Source organism: Dermacentor silvarum, chromosome 5 (assembly GCF_013339745.2).
Source record: "Dermacentor silvarum isolate Dsil-2018 chromosome 5, BIME_Dsil_1.4, whole genome shotgun sequence".
NCBI lineage: Eukaryota > Metazoa > Arthropoda > Arachnida > Ixodida > Ixodidae > Dermacentor > Dermacentor silvarum.
Genome location: NC_051158.1, coordinates 20,978,357 through 20,997,651, shown reverse-complemented (window position 1 = coordinate 20,997,651; position 19,295 = coordinate 20,978,357). Strand labels below are relative to the sequence as shown.

The window sequence follows — 19,295 nt, the reverse complement described above, 5'->3', positions numbered from 1 at the left end:
CAGTTACGGCCACACCCTTTTTTTTTTTTTTTTTTTTCTGTTTTACCTGTCAGACAGCCGCAGCAGAAGAACTGCTTTGGACTATGCCGGGACAGCAACGATAAGGTCAGGATTTCTTGAAATCCTTGACTCAAGGCGCTCGACGAGGCGAGGGCACGAACGTACAACCACCCGAAGGTGGGACCACCACAGAATAAACTGCGGGAACCACAGAAGCAACCTGTGAAAACCTGTGAACCACGTGACAGTATCACGACGTATCGAGGACCACCTTTTCAGGCTAGAACAGTTCGAAACTATTGAGCTACAAGAATAAGCCCAAGGGCGGGGTTTGCGAGGCCTCCCCCAGACGCACACCCCAGAAGGAAAGCCGGGCGCCAGGCCAGGGTCACGTCTGTACCCATTTTATAACCGGTTGGGTCTCCGGCGGCGGGTTTCGAACGAACCACCTCCCGCAGCCGAGGTGGACGCCCTAACCACTAGACCACGGCTGCGGTGATCACCGCAACATCACACGTCGCAACTCATATGAACCACAGTTGCATATGCTTCCGTAACTGCTTTTAGTCGATTTCGTTTTCAATCGAGCTCGTTTTCAATCGATTTCATTCATTCGTTGACGTTCGACAACTCGGTTTTCTGTACACTGGCCGGTTCTGCTACGAACAGCCTGGGCGAATATCGCATTATTGGCACGTGATTTACCTAACCGTTGCTTGTCAACGAGACATCACAACAGTGAGTGACAAGTGACAACTACTCTGATGGCAGCGGTATAACAGCGGTTACCAAATTAACGGGGACGCGATTCGACATGTCACGCAGTAGTTTCGCTGGCAGCACCTACGCCGCCTACACTGGCCAAAATTTCGGCTGCTCGCTCGCATGCGTTGATGATGCAAGTGGTAATGTGACGTGTTTCCTGCTTTCAAGGTCGTTTCCGCCGCATTCAACCAACAAAAGCATAGTCTTTAAGATCCGCATTACTTAAACAGTGAAGTGCGAATTATTTAGTTGATTTTCCTCAAACTGAAGCTCTTGCAGAAGCAATGTGTTGGCAGAAGGTTTTCAAAATGAAATCGCAATATTTTGCTTTGCGCGCGCGCCTCTGCTGAATGAGACTACATGCGACTTCAGCCCTGTCCTCCATGAGCGCTGTTATAAAAATTTATCCATACATTACTTTATAGACAGCGCGCTCGATTTTGCAAATTACTTAAAGATATGACGCAAACTACGTTAACAAGTACCATAGACGTAAAACGTAGTAAATTACATTATCATAACCTTTTAGTTGAAGTTGATAAGGATATTTTATATTCTCGCAAAATAAAACCGTGATTAAAATGGCTGTGTCTAGCGTATTCGATTGGTTGTTTCAGAGCGTTCCGGCAGTGCCATCAAGATCGTAAGAAACAGTTTTACTATAAAAGTGGATGTAGTATCAATGATTATGCTTTATTATCGCAATTGAAACCTGTTTATACTCTCACTAAAGCCTAGTTACTGCCTCCCAAACCTTTAAAGCGCTGCTACGTCGTCCTGTAATCACCACTCAAATGGGCGCCGTGTGAGCGTGACGTATTTCATTTCTGACGCACAACGCAACCAGCCCATTCGCCGTTCGATTCCCTGTGCGTTTGTTTATTTGTGTGTGTGTGGGGCTGTCGCGCGATGTGAAGGCGAAAACGGTGGCCGCATTCTCGCGCGTTTGTGTGTCTCGCTTTGCAGCTGGCGGTCGTTAATCTGAGAACATCCACCGTGATTTAAGCCAAGCTACGCGAAGGTAGTGGCAAGGGACGCAGTCGTAGGACCACACCAACCAACTGAGGAGAGGACGCCAAAATGTCTGGCACCGACTCTGGAATTGAGACTGGAAGCGAAAGCAACGGCAGCACATCGATGTCCGTCGGTTCTCCGCCCAGGCTGAACGCCGACAACGTAAGAACGTAGCGCTGATCACCTAGAACCATTTAGAAGTTCTATTTATTATTAAGCTTTGTTAATTAGGCCGTCAGAAGGCTGAGCACAGTGTTCGCGCTTGCGTTATGTAAGCACTACAGGTGTAGGTGTAGTGCTTTATGTAAATTGTCCACCGGTCGGCGTCATATTTCGTTCTTCTTAAAGCGATCCATTGCTTATTCTTTGTAATACAGCAGCGATCGCACGTCTCATTCTTTTGCTCTCGCTTTTGAGTCCCAAATATTAGTCGCGCATCGCAGTTGACCTGAGAAGTTGATTTCAGAGTTGTACAACATATATACATGGTCAGTACGTCGCCCGAAGCCCTTCACGCTTATTGTAGCGTTGTTTGCTGCATCTAAACCAGAGCAGACGTACTGTAACTTTTTGAAATGCGTTTACTTGGTTGTGCCACTTTAAAGTCATCCACCTGACGTCTCCCGTCAAGTACGCGCGCAGCGACCACATTTTCTCTCGTTATCTGTGCAACTTTATTGCGTTAGTATGGCAGTACTTTAGATCAGTGGCTTTTCGATGGTAACGCAATGAAGTGCAGATATTCGCCTTCCAATGAGAAAGTGAGCCGGGGGAGAGAGGTTCCAGATCTCGACAGTCACTATAAACGTATGTGATTGGCCGTAAGAGAACCCTTTCCGATGCAGTTCTTCAACGTCAGCTTGATAGACCTGATAAGTTTCTCGTAAAAACCGCCCCACCCACAGTGCATGGTCAGCGATGAATTCCCATTTTATGTAATGGCTAGCAATGTAGTCAAAACCTTCATTTCTCAATGACTGCCACAGTGTTGAAAGCTCTCTCTTGCTCTTCTGGAATGCTAAGGCGTTGTGTGAATATACAACAGAAGGAAGTCCTCGCCACGACACAAAGCGTTGGAAAGCATTGAGAAAGCTTGTCGTGGTCATGTCTTCGACTAGTTCGAGGTGGACAGCTCGAATCACGGCGCACGTGAGCAGGCAAACATACACTTTGGCGTAGTCACCTAGATGTTTAATGTGGAGGGGACCGGCGAAGTCTAGTCCTGTTACATGAAAGGGTTCAGAAGCGGTTACTCTTTCAGCTGGTAACGGTGCAGTTACTTCGGAGAAAGGTTTGACATTGTAGCGTTGGCACACGATGCATCCTCTGATGACCTTCTCGACTAGCTGCCATCGTCGTAACATTCAAAATCTTTCTCTTATTTGTACAAGTGTATCCCGAAGTCTTTCTATCGGTTAGGATCGCCGATAATCCAGTACAGTGCAATCGTTGAGTCAGTCCGAAACTGCACTGATGTTATGTCCTCGGCTAGCTCTTGATGCAGGTACTCGGCACATTCGAGCTGAGACAAGACAGGCTAGCGGTTCGAGTCTGGCATTCGAGTCTGGCAAGGCTTATCTCCTTCATCGGCACCACCCTGGACTTGCACAAGACCAACAATGCACTTTTGTCGTTCGTACTTCCTGCTGTGCAAATGTTGCAAACATAGGCTGACTGCAGCATAGGCTGACTTACTGGTGTCAGAGAAAAAGTGCAGTGCGTATTTGTCGCCAAGTCCATGTTGGTAGAACTGGGGAATTTCAATATCACACAGCTGTGGAAGTTCATTGCACCAATTCTTCCATTTGGGTAGAGCGTCCATTGGCAGCTGTTCTTCCCAGTCAACACTTTTTCTCCAAAGGTTTTGAAAACAGATCTTCATCCTTATTGTGAAAGGAGTCAGCATACTGAGAGGGTCGTATAGGTGAGAGGTTGTCTGTAGCATGAACCGTTTTGTGTCAGTTCTTTGTTGAACAAACTCCGTAGCGTTTCCCGGACTAAACGACAGTACGTAAGTGTCAGGATGCCATACCAATCCCAGGACTTCCAGTACTCCTGTCAGTTGTCCAAGAGGTAACTTCGGCGTTTACTTCGATTGTGGGCCAAGAACGTGTGGGTTGTTCGACGCCCACTTGTGTAGCTTCACAGAGGCACTTGCGAATATATCGATGGCTTCTGTCCGCAGCTTGGACGTGTCTTCGACGGAGTCCGTTCCTGTTGAAATGTCGTCAACATATACGGAACCCCACAGCTTTTCTGTAGTTTCGGGGTAAGCAGATGATGCTTGCTCAAGGTGATGACAGATGGTCACCGCCAAAAGAAAGGGATTACAGATCGTGCCGAATGGTATTCTGGTCATACGTCGGATGCCAACGGTTGACCTGGCCTGGGCCCTTTCTCTAAACACAGGTAGCATAAAGCGTCTTGGTATGTGCTAGTGGTGCTTATTTGCAGAAACGCTTTTTCGATGTCTGCTACTAAAGCAGTGCAATGTTTTCTGAAGCGAAGTAGCAGCGCTATGGGATCAGCATTGAGATTTGTGTCCGGAGTACAGGCTGTCATTGAGAGAGAGTTCTTTTTCATGTGGAAGAAGCATCGAAGGCCACCCTCACTCTTATTGTACGACCCTCTCGGATTACTGCATGGTGTGGCGTGTAATGCACTGGGTTTTCTGTTTTTCTTTTGGAATTCCAGCTTGATCATTGTCGGTGAAGTAATAACCTTGGTGCTAGAGCTTGTCGGTAAAGTCTATCCTTGATTGTGGAATGGATTGGTCACAGATCTTGATAGTGACGAGAGCTTCAATCAACAGTGACTTGCAACTATGCACTGAACTCAGAGTGACAGACACGCACCGGAAAGACCTCTCGTAATGAGGCCCTCCAAAATATCCTACTGTAAGACACTCGTGATCGAGTAATTGACAATTTAGTTTCTCAGCCAATTACCCGGTCACAAAATTGCGCAGGCTGCTTCCATCCAATAAAACGCGAACCAGCGCTTCACTTTCCTGGCCGGCTGCCCAAGCAACAGCTGTTTGGAGGTATACGAGCCATTTGGAAGTGCCAGTTCCAGTCATCTCGAGTTGTACCTGTTTAAGGCTCATTCGAAACTTTGGGCAACAGCGCAAACAGATGACCACAAGAAGGGAGACACATACACACAAGCGCTTGTGTGTACGTGTCTCCCTTCTTGTGGTCGTCTGTTTGCGCTGTTGCCCAAAGTTTCAAGATGTACCAACTCGCCCAAAAAAAAGTATTGATAAGGCTCATTAACACTAGGCCGACACGACACCGATTTCGGTCTGCTGACTGTTGGCGACAGCAGTTTACAGGATGGAAAACGCTGTGGCCAACCGTTTAAAGGAAGGAAGACCAAAATGAGCCTTTAGGGAATGTTTGGCCAGTGCTTCCACCACCTCCCCTTTCCTCCGAACTGTGGCGTGCAATGAACGGGTTCGTTTGACGTCGACAGTGACGTATGGTTGAGTGATTCCTGAAGCTGACGTATATGGTATTGAGCTTCGCAGACATCACGGTGGCTCATTCATTGTAGTCCACAACCCGCTCAAACTCTGCTTCAGCTTCCGTGGTAGACAGCAGAGGTACGATGTCGGAGTCAGTTGCCCTAAAGTCGGTGTGAAGATGATAGAGGTGTTCGCTAAGGATGCAAAGCTGCTCTTCTGTAACGCTGTCTTGGCTAAGCGTTGATTCGATATTGTTAATAAGCCGCATTAGCTGCGATCTCTCGGCTTTGCACTTGAGCTTGAGCGCTTCCATGCTTTGACTTCGCGGTGAGCAGCCAAAGGTCAGTATGATGAATTGGTAGACCGGAAGGCGATTACCTTGCACCCATGTGGTTCGCTGTTTCGGTGAGTTTCGGCACCACTTGTAGGAAATCAAGCCTCCTGATGTGTAGTAAAAGGGGTTTTATTAAGAATAAACAATCAAATGACTCTGTGGGTAGCTGCTGTTGCACGTGGTCCGAAGCACGCGCGAACTTCGTCCCCTTCTTCGTCACTCTCGTTCCAACAATGTTGACAGATGTCGATGTACAAATGCATGCTCTCGGAATACCAAAGAGACTGTAATAGCTACACAAAACACCTTTCCGGAAGAAGTAAGGAATTAAAGACAGACTGAACACTATGATCCGAGCAGAATTTTAGAAACAAGCAATTACAAACACTGCACAAATTTCTAGTTTTTCCATTGCTCCTGTGCACCACTTTCTTACCTTTTTTTCTTTTTTTTTCATTATACCCCACGTTATAGATAAATGCATTGGTGTTCCAGTCAAGATTGCCCCAAACTTTTATAGCAGGTCTGTGCAACGTAAGTGTGGCCAACAAGCGTATCTTTAGTTGCTCATGGCCAAGGTGGTTGTTGGGTGCGGCAATCAGTGCACTGCTATATCTTGAGAAAACTACAACTTTGCCACTAAGCACACTATGCCAAATTAACCGTTGCTGGCATCAAGTACACTAAAACGAAAGTAGCGTGGCAGCATGGGATGTTTTTTGGGGAATTAATGTACAAGAAAGATGCTCGACGGCTGAATCCATTCATTAACCTTTGAATGGTGGACCATATAAATACCCGAAAAAAAAATCAAATTTTCTATATGAATCTGCAAAATGCATCAAGAATTCTCATAATCAACAAAAAGAAAATATATTTTGCAGAAACTTTTTCAGCAGCCGGAGGCAAACCGGAAGTGGGTTTCACCCCAAGTCGCCTATGGTTTCGTTTTGGAATTTGTATAGACATCTCTCGTCATATGTGAACCATAGGTGCACATTTAATTTGCTTTATGTTGCGCGTGTGACACCACTGCAGCTGGAGATCTTACATCGGCCTGTCTCCTCTGTACATGCTTTCGAAAGACAGTGAGTCGTGTGCCAACTTCATCTTCCTCGCCCTGTGTTCCTGCTCTAAACCAACAAATGACGCATGCTGCCTCTCATTCAGTGTTGGCCGAAGGCATTTAGCCTGGAAGTTCGTGCTCAATATCGAAACTCGGCAAGAAAAAAAAAACTTTTCTGGTATGTTGCCTGTAGGCAACATTCGTCAATAAAGGGTAAATCACCTACAGTGCACAACCTTCTTATCTTTGTTATTGTTAAATCTTTTGTCATTGTTCCCCGCATGGTAAGAAAATGCATTGAGCAGTGAACGCTGTCATCGGTTGTTGAAATTTGAACCCACGAGTCAAGTTGATTCACTATTTGTGGATGTAATGCGGCACATTTCAGAATAATTGCTTGTGCTTGCTTACATTCGAGAATGTACAACAGTACTTGCATTGCGCAAGCAGTTGGATTAGGTAAAGCTTTCTTGCTGTGGAATCCAACAGTAGGTGCATCTCGTGCTGAATGATAGCTCGAAAACAGATATAATCTGGTGAAAAACGGTCACCAGCAAAGAACAAAGTAATGCATGCATTACAATAGAAACAAGTAATCAACTAGTCATTTAAAGCTTCCTGACACTTGCCAATAGCTTTTCTAGGGTTTTTGGAGGGTCCAGACCTTCATTTAATGAAAAACAAAAATGAAGGGTCAGAAATGCCATGTCTGTCATGTCAAGCACCCAGTTCCAACACTTCGGATCAGAACCGATACTATGTCACGAAAGTGTGACAGCCAGTCCAGAAGGGGTTATACCTTCTTGACCGGTGGTCTGATTGTGTTGCTTGCAGGATCAGGTTGAGCCGCAGGATGAAGAAGTAGGCGAGCCAGCCGCTCCCTTCTTCCGCAGCGTTCAGCCCTTGGCCGTGCAGTGCCTCGGCGCCATGGCGACGGAGTCGTCGTCCTCGTTGCACGGCCATGGCACCATGGAGGACGGCGACTCGTCCTCGCCACGTGCCTGGCTCGGCAAGATACGCATGCAGCACAGGCGCGCCTACAGGTGGCGTCACTTACCAGGCAACGGCTCCGCCTTCAGGAACATCATCGGTGAGATGTGAAGCGGTCACTCGATTGCTCCGTCTTGTGGCGCAGTTTGACTGGTCACTTCGGAGCACTCTGGTGGCATTATGAAACATAGCAAGTAAACACAATGGGGGCAAGCGAAGCTTGTCCTGGGTGCACCTAAACTAACCGTGATGCGGCGGCGGCAGAGAGAACGACATCACTCACGGTATGCCCGCAGTGCGACGTTGTCGCTTGCGTTCGATGTGCCGCCGAGTTTGCGTTCGCCGGCATGGCGAACATGGTTACCTGTATATATCTGGTACTTGCAGGTGCAACTGCATTAAGTATGCACCAACTAAGCCTTCTGCATGTCAAAAGTACATGTAAGATATATTCCGACTAGGCCCTCTGCAAGTCTTTTTCATCATCATCATCAGCCTATATTTATGTCCACTGCAGGACGAAGGCCTCTCCCTGCAATCTCCAATTACCCCTCTCTTGCGCTAGCCGATTCCAACTTGCGCCTGCAAATTTCCTAATTTCATTACCCCACCTAGTTTTATGCCATCCTCGGCTGTGCTTCCCTTCTCTTGGCAACCATTCTGTAACTCTAATGGTCCACTGGCTATCATTAGACTGGACTGGACGGTCCATGCCTATCATTAGGCATGGAACTGCCCAGCTCCATTTTTTTCTCTTAATGTCAGTTAGAATATCGGCTATCGGTAAGTCCTTTGAGGTATTACTAAATTTGTACTAGACTGTTTTAAATGCCCTATTGTGAAAATAAGCGGGCGTTGTAGTAATACAATTGTAACTCAATATAACAAACACGGGTGCAACAAAGTAAATCTAAGCTGTTCTATCACTGATATCAGTATGTAACAAATATATACTTATAACGAATACCAGACTTAATGAACATATTTTTGTCTGAAATGTGACTTTATTATAACGGGGGGGGGGGGGGGGAGTTTCAAATGTAATTGTGCTTAGCGAAATGTTCTCTTTCTTTGTTAACTTTGACGATATCCTTCTTTTTCGTAAGAACATACCAAATAAGTGCCATTCTTGTACGATGCCTGCCTGTGGTGATCAAATTTTTGGCTCACCATGCTAGAGCACTGCTTATGTCCATATGAAAGTGTCTATGCAATGTCACAGAGGTCAGATCATTGCTTTTTTTTTTTTTTTTTTCAATTGCAATTAAATTTGATCTTATTCTCGTAAAGGTTCCGAAGCCTGCTGTTCTAAGGTGTTCAATCTCGACCCTCGCACGCTTGATTGTAAGCCCTAGTGTCACTGAAGATTTGAACGGCTGTTGTCTTTGTTTCAGGTGAGCGCAAGCTACGCATAGCAGCCATCACAAACCAGATCCCACTAGGTAAGCTTTCACAACATAGACGGCAGTAGCAGTTATAATAGACAAAACTTTTATTGAGCCAGATTTTTCGCACTGGATGGAAGCATGCGATCCCACCGTGCTGATGCATCATCTGCCAGCTGGAAAAGGACAACCACGGGAAAAATGTATGGGAGGAAACCAGCATCTGCTGTAAATGGTTTGAGAAAGCACTGTGTGGAGCGTCGTGTTTTCTCAAACCATTTACACCACATACTGGTTTTCTCCCAGTACTGGTGGTCTGTAGTAGCTTGCATAGCGTCAGTGGAGGAATACTACAGTCCAGACAATCTTTCCGACGAAATTTCAAGGAGTGAAGCGGGCGGTGCGGAATAGTAATTAAACAACTCTTATTTGCCGTACAAGGTTTCCAGAGATGTTTGTGTGCTCTAATGATTTTTTTTTATGCATTTCACATCATAAACATTTGAGCCACATTGGTACTGTTAAAAAAAAGAAAGAAAAAATTCTAAGGGATTAAGAGTGTAGTTCAAGCTCTGCCTGCAATGCCCTACTACAGCTGTCCTTCTCTGCCACTGAGCTTCAAAAAAATAAAAATAATAATATTATTAAATAAATGAAGTCACCTAGAGACCTACTGGTATTGAAAGAAGTTTGCCTCCACTGTGACATCACTGAAATGAGCTAACATATTTGGCTGGCGCATTTCTGGAAATTCTCGAGTCGAATAAGGGGTGTATCTGCCAGTTGAATTCTTGGGCTGTTGCCGACTTAATAGTGTTGCATTTTTGCAGAGTTTCCCACTAAAATTACTAGATGGAACTGTGGTACATAGTGTCCATGGGGGCTGGAAGTACGGCAGTTCAGCCAGGGTGGAGTATCCGATGGGTAGTAGTACGTCGACAGGCCTAAACTTCGTCCTTCTGACTTCAAACAGCTTTGCTGACTTTGCACATTGATTGTTTCCAACTATATGTATATCGCAGTATAAATGCAATTATTTGCAATGATTTATGCATACGCACAGAGACTTATTACATTGACGTCTTAAGAAATAGGTGTTGTCTAAATCTCACCCCCAAGTGACGGCTCCCTCGGAGTAGAAAAGCCACTGCTTTGTACATAGTAGTGCCAGAAGCAATTGCGTGAGCCAGAAAAACGTCACGATTGCCATGTTATAGGCACCGCCTTCTTAGAAAAATGAAGCGCAAAAGTTGACAGTCACTTCAGCATACGCCAAAGAGGATGAAGGCGAAAGCCTGCGTGCTCACGAGACGTTCATTAAATTACTTGACGTTCTCATTCAAATGCGTTGTTACTTCCCATTACTTGTTTTCTTCCACCAATGGTCGTGGGTTCGAGTGCCTTGCTTAACTCTACATTAGTTTACTGTGCCTTAATTAGCTTCACCTTAATTAACACCAAAGATCGTGGGTTTGACTCCCTGTGCATTAATTGCCTTTGCCTTAATTAACACCGAAGGTTGTGGGTTTGATTCCTACCTAAAGTGGATTCGAGTGCCTTAATTAACTCTATCTGAATTGACTGTGCCTTAATTAACACCAAGGGGCGTAGGTTCGACATTCAATGGTGGCACCATCAATTTTGGTGCCATAAAGCCAGACGGTCAATTTTTCGACCCATGAGCCATCTAAGGCTTTCGCCTTAATTAAGAACGTCACAAGATCGTTTAAAGACGCAAGCCCTAAGATCAGACAGATCCATGTACTGACCACCTAGCTGAACGATTGCAAAACCAGATTGACCTCTGGTAATATTTTGTAGGAAAGTCTATGGCATTTGCCGTTGCATTCTTGGGTTGTCACCGACCGTAGTTGCGTTTCTTTTGAATGCCGCAGTGCGCCGTCTTCTGGAAACGGGTGTGAACCCGTGCGCTGCCGACGAACGTTCCCGCACTGCTTTGCACTTTGCGGCTTGCAAGGGTCACCTGGAAATAAGTGAGTGGCTGTCTCGACCTTCCTGTTGCTGTGTTGCATGGTCGGTCGGTGGTGCCGTTCGTGGCATGTTTTGAACCCTTTGACGGACATAAGAAGAGAACTGATCGCTTGGTGTCTAAATCATGACAAGCGTGTTCCCGAGCAGGTGTTGTGCACGAAAAGTCAAATCAGAAGGCAGACAAGCATTCTGTACTGGAGAAATAAGTGGGACGTACTTATCCCCCCGTCCACTTGGCTCAGTTCAGCCTCCTCATGGCTGCCCGTAAAAATGATCGGATGCCGCCTGTGTGCCCTAGTACACTATACAAGCATGTTTTGCTTGCAAGTTTGGTCACTGCCTTTGGTGATGCATTGTGTGGTAGTCATGGCTGCTGTAGTGATGTCACAAGTCGCTGACGATCTAAACCTTGCTTCACGTTTTCTGCAGTCAAAATGCTCCTAGAGCACGGCGCCGACCCAAACCAGAGGGACATTGTTGGCAACACTCCGCTTCACCTTGGTGAGAACTGTTGGCTAATTAACCCCATAAACTCGTGTAATAGCTGCAGTTATGTACCGTATTTGCTCGATTTTAACGTGCCCTCAATTGTAACGTACACCTAATTTTCATGGCCAGAAATGAAAAATGCAATGGCCTGGACTGTTTACTTAACTAAGCGTCTTGTATTTTGTGCTGTCCATGCTGCATTTCTTAAATGCCTTACAGACGACGGCAGCCTAACGAACTTATGGAGTTGGCGCTGCAATGCTTGCAGCTTCTAAAGCTGTTGCCGACGATCGGATTGCATTGGATTACAGCAGTCTTAAATGCCAATGATTATAGCTTGTCTCTGTTGCAGTTCTGGCTTCATACTCAATTCTAACATGCAATTTTTTAGTAAATGTTTGTGAAAAAGAAAGTTTGCGTTAGAGTCAAGTAAACACTATAATAGGCACACTTTATCTTTAAATGATGACACCTGAAGAAGTCATACCCTGACCTACATGTGCAGAGTCCATATCATGAACATGATCTTTGAGTCTGTTGTAATTCAGAACCCATTGTTCATCAGATTCCTGCACACTCTTAACTGTTGTAAGTTAAATGGCATACTTCCTGTATTGGTTCACAATAGTAGGGAAAGCAAGTCTGCTTTCCAAGAAGATCTTTTTTTTTTTTGTTCTTTTTAGGGACCAACAACCGACAAAAATGTTTTTTAAGATTATGATAGAAATGAAGTTACAATCGAACACGTGCAAATGCATACAACAAATACAAACGAACATGAAGTTAGCAGTTTCGAGAGGAATTGTAATTTTAAATTGGTGCATAAAGTCATGTAAACCTGCATGCCATAACTTTACTGTCAAACTTCAGTACTAGCACTGGAGCCCCCCGAGTGATTACAAACTGGTGTATGCAAGTTAGCTGTTAGTCCAGCTGTTCAAAACTTGTCTTAGTTATGAATCAACTAGCTCAGTTAAATACCACTCTAAAGAGAAACACTTTTGCGAAAATCAGCCAGGAAGCTTTGGAAGCAGTTGACCCATACTAAATTGAGCACTTGGTGCCTTTTCACCAGGCAACCTTTGAGCCTCTGCTTTTTTAATTTGGCAGAGTTTAGGAGTCTTTCTTATTCACTGCAGATGCTTTTGTGCAGACCTAGGAAGTACAAGGCTATATGTTGTGAAACGTGCCACAAAACAGGTCACCAGGCAGCCTAAGTAGCGTTGTATTGGTTTGGCAAGCTTCGCGATCCTCCCTGACAGCCACGTAGTACTTCAAAGCATTCCTTTGCAAGGGTGAAAGACTGCACCAGCATCGCAAAACTGTCACTGCGCTCCACAGCCTGCGACACACATTCGTGACCCACGTTGGGTTCACGTGAGAACCGTAAGCTACGCGTACGTGCTACGTAAGCTACGCGTACAGCTACGTGCTGCGTCGTTTCCATTTCTAAGAGCTGCAGCTGTACTGTCTTTGCTAATGGTGACAATAAACACATCTTCGAATACAGTCTAGACAGCATGAACCTACTGCAGTACAGAGAGACATGGGAATAAGCGCTGACGCATCACTTGCGATCTCCAATGTAAATGGCACCTGTACAATATCTGTGACATCTAATATGGGCAGTCGACGGGTCAATGACGAACGCAGGGGTTTGCTTTGCTGTCTCATATTTGCCGACGCAGTGCAGGATTGCACAGAGTGTTGATGACTTGTTCAGTCTGATGTAATCCAATCAGTATCTCGTTTGATCCTTTCAATTATTGCCTCCCTTTCTCGCTGTAAGAAGCAGAGGAGGCTTGCCTTTTGCTTTTCGTACACGTGTCCTGTTTCGAATGTTAGTTATTTAAAATGAGCGTCGATTCGCCTGTGACCATCACGGTGTGACCAAGAAAGAAACGGCGGCTCAAACACAGTTTTCGAAGCGGGCGAGCATTCCTCCGGCAGCGTCAATGCACCAGTTGCCGTAGCAACAGCCATTCAAAAGGCGCCTTCCTCACTCAAATGCATGTAAAACACAGAAATTCTCTCATGAGACAACTGATTAACCGATTTGAATTATTGGAAAGAGAAAGCAATCTTCAAGAGTTAAAAATAAATTATAGCATAAATTGAAATCTACTTCCTACAGTTACGAGATTTTTTTTTTTTTTTTTATGCAACAAACCTCATCAAAATTGGTATAACGGCTGCTGAGAAAAACAATTTTGTTCCCACTCATGTATTTATGTTGGAGGCTCCCGAGATAAACTTCTCTTAATAATTGGTAATTTTTGTGGCAAAGAAATTCAGTTTCAAAAGAGGACTTACGAGCCTTAACTGACTTGGCATCTCTTCAAAAAATGAAAAAGCTTTTTTTTCTCTTGCTTGAAAGCTGCACTGCTTTTTGTTTCAGCTGTTTGCACAAGTCATACAGAGGTTATCACACACCTGCTGAAAGCAGGTAAGTGTTGCCCCAACTGTGTTATACCGGTGTCACATGGTCGTTTTTGATTGCAATCAAGCTCGATCGGGATTCAATTTCTCCATTGTGATTGGCTCCTTTGCACTAGCTGTGGGAGGGAGCCAACCGAAATCGAAAAATTCTATCCCGATTGGCCTCGATAGCGATCGAAAGTGCCCTGCGTGACTGGAGTATTAAACTTCGTTGCAGCAACAAACACAGATGCAGCAAATTAGCGCGCAGTGCAGAAAGGTTTCTCATAACTGTGGCCTACTATCTGTGATGCCAGTGGTTTGATCCATGGTGGCCATGAATCAAACCTCGTGTATATTTTCTAAAATATTTTGTCCCAAAATGTAAAGATCCAGTCATTGTATGAGTAATATACATTATTTGCAGTGGTTATCAAATGGTGGTATTGTTAGAGTATTGCCGAGAAAATCTCCCAAGCCTAGTGCACCGTTTGAATGTTTGAATTGTAATGTTGCAGTACAGTCAAACCTCAATAGTAAAGAACATGAATAAAACCAAGTAAATCTAAAGCGTGTCTCGCCGATGTCAGCATGTAATGAATACAGTGGAATCTTGTTGATACAATTTTCACGGGAACCAGAAAATAAAGCGTATCTTCCAGAAATCGTATTATCCAACGGATTATCCAATCAGATCATATTATCGGGAAAAGAAAAAGAAACGCATTATCCTGAATAATGTATTATGCAGAATCGTGTCAACGAGATTCCACTGTATATGCTTATAATGAGTATCAGATATAAAGAAGGAATTTTCATGTCAGATGCAATTCCGTTACATTGAGGCTCCACTCTGTAATAACCACGTTAAGGCCTAGCAGAAAACAAAGCCAAGAAAAGCGCGGGGCTAATTAACTGTGTTTTTTAAATTGAAATGTTGAAGTAAAAAAAAAAAAATGGCAGATCTCACGCACACGTGGGAATTTCTAATAAGCGAAGTTTTCTTTGATGTTTACAGAGATGCCTTCACCTCTGCTTCACTTCTGTGTGGCTCCTCGCTCAATGCACGCTCGGGTCCCATTCTGTTCACTTCTTTTTCCAGACTCGGCCGCATCTGTAGCCGGCTTCTTCAACTTTCTGTTGCTCACTTGCCTCTTGTTATGCTAGTCTATTTGGGCCCAGTGGTACATACCTTTTCTGGGGGATTGGCCAAAAATGTTTATGTACCCAGTGCCACACATGTCCAGCTGCACATATCCGATGACCCACATTGTCTATTCAGACACACACCCAGTGGTACGAGTTGTATAATCGATAAAACAGCAGCAGCCAGGAGCCACAGAGCGAGGGGGGAAAAAGCAAAGAAGTCTTTGCTGCGATGAATATGGTTGTTACTGTTGACGTTTCACTCCGTGAACGCGGATGACGTGCAAGCGTATGGGTGCTATAGCGCACACGGTGCTATCGGCCCCCGGGTGTGCCCAGACACCTACACTGACCCCATCACAGATCGCATTCAAGACAGGGCTCGCTTGGCCACGCCATACGTAGCAGCCGCCGGAGTAGAATGCCCCCTTGTAAACATTCGCGTACTAACCAACGCGCGTGGTTTCAGCGTGCGCAGGCAAACATGAATGCATCACACTCATTGAGCGCGGACACTCGCTGTCAAAACGCTCGCGCGAGGAATTGTGGCAGCGGCAGCGCGCAAAGTGACCTTCGTGCCGTCTATCGCTTCAACGCAAACTGAGCGGCGAGAACGCAGCACACGCAAAGCCTACGAGCCATTGGCCCACCTAGATTGTGCCCCCACAGCAGATCACTTTCGAGGTAAAGCCCGTGGGACTGTGCGCCGCCGAAGTACAACGCCCTCTTCCTCCCCTCCCCTCCCCCAGTGCCGTGCACACGACGGAAGACGGCACACTTCCTTCCCACTTTCCTCTCTTGTGCACGTGAGATTGAGTTGCCATCTTCAGCTCACCGTTGCACGATTTCACTCAAACACACAGCGTACGGCGCGCAAGGACGATGTTACCATGAGACGACCCCAGTACGTACGTATCGCAAACAAATCCTGTAGCAACTGCCAGAGGGGGTCAACCCGGCGCGCCTCTGCCTATCTTCTTCCTCCGCGACGCTTCGCCTCGTTTCTCTTTCCCGCCTTCACTCAGCATCACCGAGACTTTCCTCTAGGTGGCGTTGCTTTGCTGCGCGCTCAACACGCTCCTCCGTAGTTACCCCGGCGCGCGATTCTCTTCACCTCGAGGTGCCTGCCTCCTCCGCTTCCTTCGCGGCCTCGAACAAACATTCGCCGATTGCGCTAGCTGGCCAGTTACGCTTGCGCATCAAATGAAACTGAGCCCTTTCACTTGATTCTTCTTGCTCAGTGTTTGTGCAATGGTTCAACAGTCAAATACCTTTTCCCAGGAACCGACGTGAACTCGCTGGACAACTCGGGCCGCACACCGTTGCACCTGGCCCAGTCCAAGCTGCGCGTCCTGAAGGTGGACGTCTCCAAGTCGTCGGAGAATGTCAAGCAGGAAGTCATGAATGTAATCCCAACTGCTGACCTTCTTTTCTTTTTTTTTTTCCGTCTTGAGTTGCAAAACATTGTAGTCGCAAACGCCACAAAAACAGGCACGGTTAACCTTAGCGTGTGGCACCAGAGCTCCAAGGTGGCCGTTTAAGAGTTGCACCATGCCTCCACCAGTTGTGAAGCGATTGCGAGATATTGTTGCAAGGGGACCCTTACAACACTATCAGTATAGTTATGTAGGGATAGCATAGTTCTAAAGCACGATTCTGTAGCATAGTTCTATAATAATAATGGTATAATAATAGCATGATAGCATAGTTCTCCAGCATAGTTCTAAAGGGATCCTCAGTCTCAGGGGATAGCATCGACCCATCGGCCTGCAGGTTGATCAGTGGAGAGGGCACCCCGTGCAGACACAAGGCGATGTAGAATGAAAAACAATTATTAATTACATTGTTAATTAAAGAGCAGTCAGCTCAACAAACCGCTTGTGAACAAAACGTGATGGCTCTGTCGGCAAGGGGTACTGTGTCGGTGAGGGGTACTGCTTTCTGTAGATTTCTGGGAACACTTTCACCCAGGAGAGGGAAAGAATCATCGGCTGCAGCATGCGCGTTTATGTCCATATGTCTGGGCTTCTGGTTGCTGACCTTACAAATGTGTGGTGTCAGAATTCGGCGTTTCCTCTCTTAATTAACCTTACTGGTCTAATGATTCAGTGGGTGTCAGCAATGCTCATTACGTACACATAATTCGTTGACTTGTGCTGTAGGGAAATATGGCTCTACCCGAAATTTCACAAATGTCCATGATTCGCATGAACGCCGAGGTTTGACTTCTGCACTTTATTTTTGTAGCCTGCTACAAAAAAATAAAGTTATTATTTTATATATTTGTATATATAAAATTATACAAATAAAGAAAATAAATAAAATTTTCATTTAAAAAATTCGGACAAGGGGTCGGCATTCCATCCCGGTTTGGGTGTTTCGAATCAGTGTATCACGAAATTGTGGCAACTGGCCAAAAAGTAGGTTAAGAATGAAATTAAGGAGGCGGACTTGGGCAGAATGTGTGATGCACATAGCAGATTGTTTTGTCTTTTAGAATAAGCGAGTCAGTGTTAAGGGGCCACAGATTTGCATGGTACAGGCGATAGCAGCGAGGAACAGGAACGATGCAAGGTCGGCGAGTAGAGCAGTTTGTCCGGCAGTTGTCTTGGCTCTGGGTCAAGGCAGTGCGACTGTTGCTCGAGCAAGTCTCCCGGGACTGCAAGCCGTTCCAGCGAAACGCTTCAAAGCAGTGCAGTCACCGAAATCCACCACCGCTTCCCGTTTTGTCGCAGGTGATCGAAATGCTGCAAGTGTACCTCCAGCGCAGTGGCAAGCCGGCGGAGAGCGACCTGCTGGGCGCCTTTTCCACCAGGTTGCGTCCTGCACCAGACGCGGCAGGAGGCAAGTGGCTCTCGTGACCTCTGACCTTTTGTGCTTGCAGTAATGTTACAGTGAGCTAGAATACGTGGGCGGTGTGCCGACCGAAGCGTGACGCGTCTGATCGCACGTGCCGTGCAAAGCGATGCTCATAGTGGCAGTGTTGACATCGCTTACTATTGAATGTGTCTAGCTAACCGTAGCTCCAGCCGTGGCTGGTCCGGAGCTCGCATCTGTTCAGATGCCAGACAAGTGCTCCAACTAAATCAGATTGGAGTGATCAAGCGTCATTTAATTTTGAGGTAATAGGTTGATTAGCAGAAGAAAGAGGTCATATAGTTCCTTCTTTTATTTTGTGCCACAGCCCTAGCGCCGGTACGTCGGTGTGATGTCACAGATTTCAAAGTATGTTTTTGCATTCGAGCGGCTCATTAAATGTTCCTGAAACTCGCCAAGTGATGTATTTGCCTCATTCAGAATAAAATGTAGCCAACTGCCAACCTTTACCGCCAAAAAGTAACGAAAGACTTGCCAGTTCATTAACTGTGCTTCCATAATTGGTCACGGACCTGACGTTTATGAGAACTTGGTGTACCTAAAGTTATAACTTCTTTCAGTGTTTGTATACAAAGAAAGAAGTAATTCATGAAAAAAAAATATAATTCATTCAATTGCCAATAGCTTTGTCTACAGTTAACAGCAGACTCCCTGCTTCTCTCAGCAAGCGAGGTTACGTGTGACATGGCCTGTAAACGAGGAGATGTATGATCGAATGGTGCACTGCAGCATCAATTTATTCGCAAACTTTACAGCTTGAGCTATAAAACCTTGCCTTCTTGCTTGCAGGTTGACAACGACGTACAAGATCTGCTATCCAGCTTAGCGCACTTAAGCCTGCACAAGACCTGAGTGGTGACGTTTCTGTAAACTTGCAGCAAGGTAACTGCCATGAGACAAGACGTAGGAAGAAAAAAAAAGAGAGTATAAAAACGTGAGGACTGTTCACGCTGCTCCGTCAGTTTCTCAGGAAGTTATTCATTTGTCGATACATGTTTTTGTGACAGCTGAACTGCGGGGAGGGCCATGAAGACCATCGCCCAGTTTCGTTTTGTTTTTGTACAAGGACAGTTCCCAAGTGCTGGAACAGTACATCTGCCAGAACTGCCTCCCAGCTGTGGTGTGCAAAGTCGTGTTGTGCAATGTGTTTCATTCAGTGAGTTCATCTGGTGCATTAAACATATTTAAAAACCACACTGTGTTCCTCTCAATCACGGCCATACAAGTGTGACATGTGTTAATGTGACCTTGTTACTGCACATGATCATGATATTGGCATCCAAGCAATATGTTGCGTGTCAGACACAATGATATGGTTAATGTAGGCTTCGTTGGCTGCGAGAATCAATGTCA

At 45.6% G+C, this 19,295-nt stretch overlaps 1 protein-coding gene across 2 annotated transcripts; it reads left to right on the top strand.

The window, feature by feature from the left end:
• The first annotated feature begins 1,650 nt into the window (after nt 1-1,650).
• Nucleotides 1,651-19,132, top strand: LOC119453018 (ankyrin repeat domain-containing protein 54). Of its 2 annotated transcripts, XM_037714996.2 has the most exons (9): nt 1,652-1,941; nt 7,480-7,735; nt 9,030-9,077; nt 10,916-11,014; nt 11,442-11,513; nt 13,900-13,947; nt 16,347-16,471; nt 17,801-17,909; nt 18,732-19,132. In XM_037714996.2, exons 1-9 carry the CDS (start codon nt 1,846-1,848, stop codon nt 18,734-18,736), a joined length of 858 nt encoding a protein of 285 aa, XP_037570924.1. In that variant the 5' UTR covers nt 1,652-1,845; the 3' UTR covers nt 18,737-19,132. The 2 variants fall into 2 exon arrangements, with proteins under 2 accessions (XP_037570925.1, XP_037570924.1); XM_037714997.2 differs by lacking the exon at nt 13,900-13,947 and having other exon boundaries at nt 1,651-1,941.
• Nucleotides 19,133-19,295: the final 163 nt, after the last annotated feature.